Below are 11,456 nucleotides of genomic sequence, written 5' to 3' on the forward strand. Positions count from 1 at the left end.
ATAGCCCAAAACTGGAAATAACCCAAACGCCCATCAAGAGGTGAACAGACAAATAGATGGTGGTATATCAATAGTAGAATACTACTCAGCAATAGGAAGGAATGAACCACTGATATTATGCAATATGGATGAATCTCAAAATAATTATACTGAGTGGAGTTCCCTTAAGGTCTAGTGGTTAGGATTTGGCAAAAAAAAAAAAAAAAAGTTATGCTGAGAAAGACACCAGACCAAAAAGAATACATACAAGATGTTAACATTTGTATAAAATCCTAGAAAAGGAAAGCTAATCCAAAGTGACAGAAGGAATTCCCTGGATGTCTGGTGGTTAGGACTCCATGCTTTCACTGCCAAGGGCCCAAGTTCAATCCCTGGTCGTGGAACTAAGATCCCACAAGCCGCAAGGCACAGACAAAACAAAAAACAGGAACAAAAAACCCCCACAGTGACAGAAAGCAGATCAGTGTTTGCTTGGGGAGAGCCAAGAGGGAGGAATTACAAACGGGCATAAGAGAAGTTTCGGGTGTTATGGCTATGTTTATTATCTTGATTGTGGTGATTGTTTCACTGGTATATACATAAGTCAAAACTTATCAACAACATTATGATAATAACACTTTTGTTTATTACGCTCCAGTCACTGTTCTAACTACTTCTATGTGTATTAATGCAGTTAATCCTCAGCACGATCCTGTGAGGTAGACGGTCATCCCTATTTTACAGATAAGGAAATTAGCGCAGTTTCCGTAACTTAACCAAGGTCACACGCCTGGGTTCATACCAAAGTTGGCCTGGCTCCGAATGATTAACCACTGCCCTCCGCTTCCTGCAGTGGGCAAAGTCAAGCTGTCTGCACGAGTGGATGCTACAACAGAACATATTTACTTCTCTTGTAACCGCAGGTAACAGAAAATAATGGTGGCTTCTTCCAGATCATAAAAAATAACCAGATGAAATTGCAAGGGAATGTTTGCTGATGGGTGGTCACTTGGAACAGTAATGAGATGGTCAAATTTAAGACAAATAGGGCCTTGAATCTCATTCAAAGGGTACAAACACCCCATTTTTGCAAAGGCATAGACTACAACTGAGTAGCAAAGAGTCACTGCAGAGTCAGAAGTAGTGAGGGTGGGCACTGTACCCAAGGTAGGTCTCTGGAAGTCTGCACCCTATTAGGACTGTCCTTCCAAGATGCAGATGGCTCCACACAGACAGGGCCCCTCTGTTTTTGTGTTTAAGAGACTTCCAATATACAGATTTTAATAGAGGGTCCACATAACTTGCCTTTTCTTAACACTTGTTTAGGGTTGCACATCTGAGAAAGGATGCAGGGGAGATAAAATTTTAAGAGGTACAAGGTCTGAAATGTCTTTATTCTATAACCACACTTGAGGGTATAAAATTCTGGCGGAAATCATTTCCCTTAGAATGTCAAAGGCATACACCATTGTCATCTAACTGTCAAGGTTGCTGTTGAGAAATCCAATGCTATTCTTACTCCTGATCTTTTGTTTTCCCTCTCCAGAAACGTTTTAACATCTTCTCTTTAAACCTGGTGCTTTGATCGTTCACAGTGATGGTCTTTGATGTAGGTTTCCCCCCAATCCATCTTGCTGGGCACTCAGTGTATCCTTTCAATCTGGAAAACTTCCTTTGATGTTTTTAAGTTTGGGGGTTTGTTTCTTGTCTTTTCTAACTGTAAAGAGAGTTCATCTTGGGGAAACAGGGGTTAAGAGAACCTGAGGAAAGTTTCATGATGGAAGCTGAGAGTCTGAATTAAACATCTTAGTTGGACAGGCCAGAGGAGCACGCGTTGCAGTTATGCAGAGAGAAGCAGCAGATGTTTAAGAATTAGCACAGTTAGGGACTTCCCTGGTGGTCCAGTGGTTAGGAATCCACCTTCCAACACAGGGGAAGCGGGTTCGATCCCTGGTCAGGGAACAAAGATCCCACATGCCACAGGGCACCTAAGCCTGTGAGCTACAACTAATGAGCCCGCACACTCTGGAGCCCATGCCACAACTAGAGAGAAGCTGGTGCGACACAACGAAAGATCCTGCATGCTGCAATTAAGACCCCATGCAGCCATAAATATATAAATAAATAAATAAATAAATAGAATTAGCACAGTTCAGAAAATGCAGTGATGACACTGATCAAAAGCATGAAGATGGGGAGAAACAAGAAGAGGCACTGTGAGCCTAGCTGTGGAGAGTGCTACTCTTGGACAGATGTCTTCTGCACGTGGAGTTTCTGATGTAGGATGAACCTTCCACACCAGCTAAAGGTTTTCCCACACACCTTACACTCATAAGGTTTCTCACCAGTGTGGCCATGCTCATGCTGAACCAGGGTGATTTTCTGATTGAACGCCTTCCCACACTCCTTACATTCAAAAGGTTTCTCCCCAGTGTGGATCCGCTGATGCTGAGTCAGGGCTATGTTGGAGCTTAATCATTTCCCACACTCCTTACATTCACAGGGTTTCTCCCCAGTGTGCATTCACTGATGGAGGATGAAACTTGAGCTAACAGCTGGAAGTTTTCCAACATTCGTCGCACTCATGGAGCTTCTCTCCAGTGTGGAGCCTCTGGTGCTGGAGGAAGACGGGGCTGCAGCTGAAGGCCTTGCCGCACTCCCGACACTCATAAGGCTTTTCTCCAGTGTGGATTCTCTGATGCTGAATCAAGGCCATGTCTGAACTGAGACCTTTCCCACATTCTTTGCATTTAAATGGTTTCTCCCCAGTGTGGATTACCTGATGCCGGATAAGTAAGGAATTATATCTGAAGTATTTTCCGCATTCTTTGCATTCAAAAGACTTTTCACCAGTGTGACATCTCTGATGTCTGTGGAAGTCTGCCATCCGAATGAAGCATCTGTCACATTTTCCACACTTATAAGATAGCTGACCGCTAGAAATTGTCTGATTTGTAGTGAGTTGTGTGCTAACACTAATGTATTTTCCCAGTTTCTCACACTTCTCCCCGCTCTCCACAGCACAGGCCTCCTGATGCCTGGTTGACCCATCTGTGAAATCTCTCCTCTTTGACTTTGTCCTCTTCACCATCCCGTGGCTGTGCTGTTCTAGGTGGCTCCTGAAGCCAAGGTGCTGGGGAACATTCCCTGGCAGACCTCCTAATGTCAGTCCGTGGGACTCTGCTTCTTTGGAAATGTGTTCTTTTGGCGTTGATTCTTCCTTGTCATTTCTGGTCTCCCCGCCTGATATCATAAAAAGAAAATACAAGTGTCAGCCCCCAATATCACAAAAAGAAAATACTTATGCTAAAGAGGGAATAGGTTCAAGTGGTTCTGATTTGCCCTGAGTAAGGGGATATTTTCCAATATGTACACCAAATGATCAAAGACCACCACGCAGCAGAGCCCCACAAGTGGAACTCTGTGAAAGAGGCCAGGGAGGCCAGCAAGGCCAGGAGCATTCCCGTAAAGAGCGTGAAGACTGGAAAACAGCAGAGTCTGTTCACTAGGGCAGAAGGACCAATTGCTGTCTCCCAAGTGGATCGGATGGATCAGTGCAGATGTAAAGAAGTGATGAATGGAGAGCCCGAGGTGAGAGACCACTGAGAGTGGAGAAGAAGGGGCAGTCGAACAGCTCAAGTCCCACAAAAGGTCCCATGGGCTGAAATTCCTTAAGAGCTGCTTATTTTTTAAAATGTTATCCATGTCATAATCTTTGAGAGAGACCCAACCTCTGTCATCAAGTTGGCTCTAGTAAAGCAGCAGGCTCCTATGCAGTGGCTGAGGGGACCACGCAGGGCAAACACCACAGAAGGAAGGGGAAGACGTGCAGGCTTGCCTCTAAAAGAAAAGAGCACTGGACATGTGAAGAACCCTTCCAAGGACCCTTCAGTTCTAGAGACAACCACGTAACGATCGTTGTCCTTTTTCCTAAAACTCTATACAGGATGCATATACAGTCTAACACAACAATATGGAATGTGAAACCCTAAACTAAAAAAGAAAAACTAATATAATCATCAGCACTGGGCCAGAGAAAAACCTCATGTGTTTACAAGCAAACTGTTTAGAAAATATTTTTTAACCCAGACAACCTGAAGTCTTGGGGTCATATCCAGAAAACCACACAAGGCTGGAGCGGGGAGGCGGTGGGGAGCGATGTGCATTATTTTTTTTTAATATTTATTTGGCAGCACCGGGTCTTAGTTGTGGCACGTGGGATCTTGGTTGCGGCATGGGAGATCTTTTAGTTGCAGCATGCGGGATGTTTAGTTGTGGCATGCAAACTCTTAGTTGCGGCATGTGGGATCTAGTTCCCTGAGAAGGGATCAAACCCAGGCCCCCTGCATTGGGAGCACGGAGTCTTAGCCACTGGACCACGAGGGAATTATTAATGGACAATAATTGTTGTCCTGCGATGTGCATTATTAATGGACATTTTCTGTAAAGAGTCTGAAGAGCACAGGAAATTTTAACAGGCAGAGAATGGGTGAAGCAGAATAACAAAGGCAAAATATATATATATATATATATACATATATATATATATGTATATATATATATACTATGTTGTTATTTCTAATTCTCATATCAATACCTCTCAAAATGAGGAAGCCATTCACCTTTCATTTACAAGTTTTGCTTCAAAAGTTCATCTATTAAAAAATACATATATATATATATATATTTTTTTTTTAAATATTTATTTATTTAGGCAGCACTGGGTCTTAGTTGCGGCACGGGGAATCTTCATTGCGTCATGCAGACTCCTTAGTTGCGGCATGCGGACTCTTAATTGCGGCATGCATGTGGGATCTAGTTCCCCGACCAGGGGTCTAACCGAGGCCCCCTGCATTGGGAGTGCGGAGTCTTACCCACTGGATCACCAGGGAGGTATCCATATATTTTTAAGTGTCCATGGAGGGAAGATGAAACAAGAACGGCAGGATATAGGTGGACTGTTGAGGTGAGGGGTACACTGGGTGTATTTGGCTGGTGTCTACATATGTGTGAAAATTTCCATTATAAAAATAAATTTTTAATATTTGTTAAGTTAGTGTTTGGGAACACATACTTCAATTTCCCATACAAATAATGTACCCTATGCATACGTAGATTGCCAGACAGGCCCCCAGAAGTCTATTTTCCTCATAAGGTGGCTGACATCCTCATCTTTGCAAAAACAAACTGATGGAAAAATAAAATGTTTCCACATGACAGGGATGATAAGAGCTGCTCAGACAGTGTCCCTTGGCAGTGAGGTGGAGAGGCAAATGTGAACACGCAAAGAAATCTTGCAGCCACACCCTTCTTGGAAGAGAAGGGCCCTTCCTCACTTGAGGGAGGCAACCACTATAAATGCAGAACACCACATGTAACGATTCCAGAGGAATGAAAACAGTCTCACAAGAGAAGAAACACTGTGCATATTGAAATGTGAAAACAAGAAAGCAGGCTACACAAAAAAGGTAGGGTCTCATACTCACCTGGACAGACTCCTCTGAGGGCCTCCCTGCCCACGGGTTCCCAGGGATCGAGGCCCCATGGCAGTTCCCCTCACTCCAGCTGAGAGACCAGAACAGGTCTGGTGAACGAAAAAGCTGCCCAGGGAGAAAGAAACAGGAAAACAAAGGTAGAGGGAATCATGCAGCAAGGTCACCTCTCAGCCCTCTTTTTCTCCAGTGAGCCAGGTGAGGAGAAACAAAGTGAAGTCAGCCTGTGCATCTTAGAGGACAGAAAATTCCCACAAAGCAGGACAGAGTCTTGGAATAATCCTCTACTCAAGTTCCAAATATTCAGAGAACTTGAAGACGGAGGCAAAGGCTCTGGTGAGCTCCTGACAGCTCTTCATTTCCCTCTATGCATGGGGCAGAGTCCCTCCCAGGGTTAGAGGATAGTGATTTCAAAACCTGGGAACCCAGGGCTCTCCCAACCCAGTAGCCTCTGGGGAGCTCAGCCTCCAGAGCAACTGCCCACAAGGGTTATTAGAGACCCCACAAAGTCAAAGGAAGAAAGAAGGCAGGATGCTCAAAGGGCAGAGGCAGAGAAGAGCAGGGAGAAAAGATATCTCACCCAGGGAAGTCACATTTGCATAATTCTCCAGCATCACCTCCCTGTACAAGGCCCTCTGCACAGGATCCAGGATGACCCATTCATTCTGGGTGAAGTACACAGTCACATCCTCAAAGGTCACTGGCTCCTGAAACAAGAGGTTCTTGCTCCAGCCCTGTGTGAGGGCAGAGGAGCCTAAGTAAAGGGCAGAGACTCACTGGGGCTGGTGTTATTGCCGAGGACAGCTGTCCAGTGCTCAAGCCCCCTACACCCCTCTCCGCAGGGGCCAGCCCTCAGCCAGCATTGCCCTCATCAATAGGGGAGCCCTAGACTCACTGCATCCCTTGTGGTCATCCCCAGCGAACAGCCCTTCCTTCACCTGCTGATCTCTGTGTCGACTCTGCTGTGTCCTGCTCCGTGTGCCTATGGGTCCCTCTGGCTCCTCTCCCCTACGTGGGTTTTGTGTGAACATGCACAGGGGAAATCTGTATAAACACAGCCCACAGAACTTTTGTACGGATCTCTACTCCCTCCCTAATCCCGCTAAGGTCACTGGAACACAAAGGCCCAACAGGAGAAGAGTCAAATCAGACTAGAGGTATTAACAGAATTTTGAAAGGCAGAGAAAGGATAAATGGTAACTGACACAGAAGAGAAGGGAAAGCTGAATCTTAACTGCTGGTGCGGGAGGAAGCAAACAAAAAGGAGCCTGATTCACACCACGGAACAAAGGATGAGCTCTGGATATTTTTAAAGTGTGAACTGCTTTTTTGTAACTTGGTAAAATATTCTTTTTTCTTTGAGTTTTTATTTATTTAAAAGGAAGTTTGTTTTTTGTTTTGGGTTTTTTTTTGTTTGTTTTCTGATTGAAGTATAGTTGATTTATAACTTGGTAACACATTCTGTTTCAAAGCACCAGGGAGGAGAGAGGACCCCCAGAGTATATAGGGAATGAATGAAAAATACCTACACAAAAGCACATCACTGAGAAGCCTCAGAAAAAGAGACTTAAAAAAAGATCCTAAAGGCTTTCAGAGAAGGAAAACAACACACACATGAAGACTTGGGAGTCGAGATGGCAAAGTAAAAGGAGTCATGTTTTTTAAATGCTGAGGAAAAACGTGCACTTCTTATCTAGATGGAGTCAAAGGGAACAGATTTATCCTCCTGCCTGAACCAAAATAAGACAAGTTACATAAAACAATGGTTTTCAAGATACTGGGTATGAGGCAATGAAGGACAGCAATTCCTGAGAGATGGGAAGCAGAGAGGTGAGCCCTGGGATTCTACAAAAACACTACTAGAATTGCTTTATCCAAGCAAAGACTTTTTCAATCTTGTGGACAGAAGTGAAAAGGGTCTTCCTTGTATGCTGTGATGCAGATTTCCACTTTTTAGTGCATTTCCATTTTTCAGCCCAAACTGCCAAATCTATCCCAATCAATCCCCCATACTCACTTGTTTTTTCCATCTTGATTATGTCTTAGTTTGGGAATTCTCATTTCTCCACTCCCGTTAACTCCTCCCCTTCCCCCAAACACACCCGACAATGACAGATGCACAACGGAAGCCACAGGCCTGGACCTGGATCTGGGTGCAGAGCTGACACCTGCTCTTTTGACATCAAAAGGGCGAGAGGGCAGGGAAGGGGAGCCACAGAGGCTGAAAGGATGCTCGCTCACTGGTCGCCAGGTGATCTGGAGCATGGCAGGCGTCTCTGCTTCGCACACTGCCCTCCAGGTCCTGAGATGTGACACTGAAAGGAAAATACAGAGGTACGGGTAAGAGTGATGCTGCCTCGCACCCTGCAAATACCTCTGTCCGCCTCGGCCCCTTTCCATTCCGCTACCCCCTCACCACAAAGGCAAAGGGTTTGGAGAACCCGGTACTACACCCGGGGAAAGGGAATCTGTTACCCGGACACCGGCACCCGCATCCCAGGAAGCCACTAACCCCACACAGTGCAAGCGAAGTGAAAGCATGGGACTGCAGCCAGCCTCTGGGAAAGCTTCCAACAGGTTCAGCGGCAAGTGCGGTAACCGTCTCCCCTCCTCTCTAGGAACCTGGGAAGTTTCCCATCTCTGTGGTTCCCTATCGCAGCCGCAGCCGTCCAGCCCCTACTTTGGGAGATGGCAAAGGACAGAGCTGCTGGCCGGAGGCTCGGGTCCCGCAGCGCCCCCATTCGGTAGCTCCTCCGGGGGATGTAGGCCGGCTGGCTCAAGCCACAGAATGGTTTCAATCCTGGGAATTACCCAGGGTTCTCTGGCGTTCACTACTTCTGGTTGCCCTTCCAGGTACTGAGGGGACCATTGCTCCACATATGCCCAAGAGGCCTGGGTTCTGTGGCTACACCAATGTGCGAGGATTGGAAATTGGAAGAGTGGAGCCCATCACTTCAACCGCCAGATGTGTATGGGTTGAGAGCATAGAGCACCTGGTCCAAAAACCTGGCCGCTGTACCACTTACTAGCTGTGGGACCAGCAGCAAGTTGCCTTGCCTGTTTCATTGTTAAATGGGTATGATGGAGGTACCAACCACAAAGGGCTGTTGAAGGATAATAATTAAATGAATTCATGGACTGACAAAGTGTTTACAGTAGTGCCTGGCACGTAATAAGTGCTTACAAGTTTGTGCTGTTTATAGAGATACAAGTGCTGCTTGGGCTCCAATGTGTGACGCAGTGTAGGGAAACAGCTATTAACATTTAGCCTTAGAGCCCTTTCCCACCATATACCCGGATGTGTGTTCCAGGCCCAACCTGGAGAAATTCAGTGCTTCTACCCAGAAAGGTTTTAATTACAAAGGCATCTTCAATTAGTTCAACTACATGACAGAGGGCCTGCCCAGTAAAAGGAATGGCTTCTCTTCTGTGACCACATGTGCTACAGTATCCAGAGACTTTCCTCTGCTGTCTCAAATGCCCAATGATGGGGGCCTTTCACGCACCATGTAACCAGTCTCCTGCACTTAGGCATCTGCTGCACATTGCTCCAGCCCAGTCCCTTTTGTAACTACACATATAAATAGATATTGAAACCAAACAGAATCATCTAGACAGCAACCGCAATCCAAAAGGAAGAACTAATATTTTTTTAAATACATTAAACAAATGTATTACTTTGTTGCAATCAATTCATATTCATTAATTAAACTTCCTTGCACTAGTCACTTAAATAGTCTTTATATAATAGCTAAGATTTATGGGAGCTTAATAGGTGCTAGAAACTGTGCTAAGGCTCTGTAAGCATCATCACTTTTCATTTTCACTTCTGAGACTGGTACTGTTACGTTCCTCATTTTACAACTGAGGAAACTGAAGCCAAAGAGGTTTAGAAGTAATCCGAGGCCACACAGCTAGAAAAGCCCATTAACCAATACCCGTGCAGTTTCTCCTGGGAGCTGGGAAGCATTTTAAACACCATGGAAACATGACACAGAATTCTCTGGCTCCACACCCCACAGCCTCTGCTGCACTACTCAGTCCTCCTTTATTTCCCCAATAATTGTCGGAACTGCCTAATGTCATTGGTTTTGCAGTCCTCCTCCTGCCCCTCCTAGATTCATGCTCTACTCATCTAGCATCCCCAGGGTGTCTTCCAAATTCTTCTAAGTTCCATGGCCTCCAAGGACAGTTGCAAACTACTGGCACAGGAGACCTGCCTCTTGGTAGACTTCATCTGTAGAAACTGATGTGGATTTGTAGCTCCCAGAAAATTTTACTGGCAGTGCTTCCAACGCATGCAATTAAATGGATCTTCTGAAAATCATGTCCTCTCTGTAGACAAAGGTAACTCCCACTGGGGATAATCTCATCTCACCTCAAACCACTTTTCCCCAAACACACCCTCACCCGCATAGACACACGTCCACAGCTGCCTGGCAAAGGGGAACCCAAGTCAGGCCCGAGTCTGGCATAGACTTCTCTGAGAGCTGATCTAAGAAAAGCTGTCAGGAAGCCGGCTCACCTGGGACCACGCTGTCTGAAGCATGGCTGCCGTCCCCTGGCTTCCGGCACTGCTCTCTGATTTGGGAAGAGGAAGAGTCTCAGATCTAAGGAGAAAAGAGCTCCAAGGGAAACTGCCCCTCTCTCGCAGCCCGTACGTGCATTACTCCCCTTCACATCTCTCACCACCATCCCTGGGCTCCCTTAACTCTTAGGACAATGACTGCCCTACCACTCCATGGCAGCCCGGCCCCTCCCCTCACCCACAGAGTTATAACTGCTCCATCCACTTGCTGGCAAGGCACAAGGCTTCTCAAAATATGCCACAACACTACATTATCCAGAACTGAGTCTCGGCTAGAGGAGAATCCTGGCCTCAGTGACTGCTTGGGTTGGAACAGAAAATTTTTACTGAATATGTCCTGTGACCCTGACCAGTGACAAAGATTCTGTCCTTGACCAGACTCTTGGCAGGCTCCCCTGAGCCCCTTCTCCGCTAGGCCTTCAAACCCTGGCCTATGAAGACATGAACAAGACATTAACATCATCTCTAACAGTTCAAGGCCACATCCCTAGGATGACCCTACTCCCTCTTAGAGGGTCTGCTTGAGAAAATTCAAGGTTGTCTAAAGAATATAGTGCTTGTTCCACCCAACTCCTGAAGATAGGGCCTCTGTCTCCCAGTCTCTGTGGGAGGGGGTAGGAGCCTAACTTCCATAAGCGCCAGTTAGCAAACCCAGACGGGTTTCACTTGACTTCCCTGCTTTACTGAGTCTCCACTCGCCCCCTCTCTACTCTCTCATTCTCCCTTTCAAAGACCGGGTCACCTCTGTACAAGTCGAAGCTGAGTTCAGTTCACCCTGGACACTTTGACACGATGACCAAGAGAGGTCTCCTCTGGAAAGAAAGGGGGCGCCTGGACCGAGAGGGGCTACAGCACAAAATGCTGGTGGAGGCTTGGCAGCGGGTCAAAACAGGAAAAAGAGATGCTCAAGTGGACCGGTGGGTGATGCTGGGCGCACGCCCGCTCGGAGCGGCGGGAAGCAGGCGACGCCGACATCTCCAGCCGCCAACGAAGAAGGCGGGCACAGAAAGCCCTTCGGAGGAAGACGAACGAACCCGTCACCGCGGGCAGGGGCGCGGGCCTCTTCGGCCAGGCTCTTTCAGGTCAAGGCTCTCAAGCCAGCCAAGACCACGAATGCGCCGAGCCACCTCGCCTCCGAGGCCGGGATCACCCCGGCGGACGATTAGCACAACGGTCCACCCTCCCGCCGGAGGGCGGGCTCCCCCAGCCAGCGCCGAGCCGGAAGGACGGCGGGAGCCCACCGTCCGCTCTAGGAAGCCCGGAGGTTTCCTCTCGGTGGTGCCGGTCCAGGGCGCTTACGTGACCCTCCCGCTTCGCCGGGCCCTATCTCCGCAAGTTGGAGATGGCCAGTGGCGGCAGCGACGGTCTTGTGGCAACCCTGCCTGCCTAGATCTCAG

At 47.1% G+C, this 11,456-nt stretch overlaps 1 protein-coding gene across 1 annotated transcript; it reads right to left on the minus strand.

Annotated features, from left to right (window-relative positions):
• Positions 1–195: 195 nt before the first annotated feature.
• ZNF620 (zinc finger protein 620) lies at positions 196–11,192 on the minus strand. The gene is given in 6 exon segments (XM_060022301.1): positions 196–2,529; positions 2,531–3,222; positions 5,466–5,579; positions 6,052–6,178; positions 7,713–7,786; positions 11,094–11,192. Coding segments are annotated over 5 exon segments (1,269 nt in total). The 5' UTR covers positions 7,737–7,786; positions 11,094–11,192; the 3' UTR covers positions 196–2,217.
• Between the last annotated feature and the right edge of the window lie 264 nt (positions 11,193–11,456).

The sequence above is a fragment of the Delphinus delphis genome, chromosome 10 (assembly GCF_949987515.2).
Source record: "Delphinus delphis chromosome 10, mDelDel1.2, whole genome shotgun sequence".
NCBI lineage: Eukaryota > Metazoa > Chordata > Mammalia > Artiodactyla > Delphinidae > Delphinus > Delphinus delphis.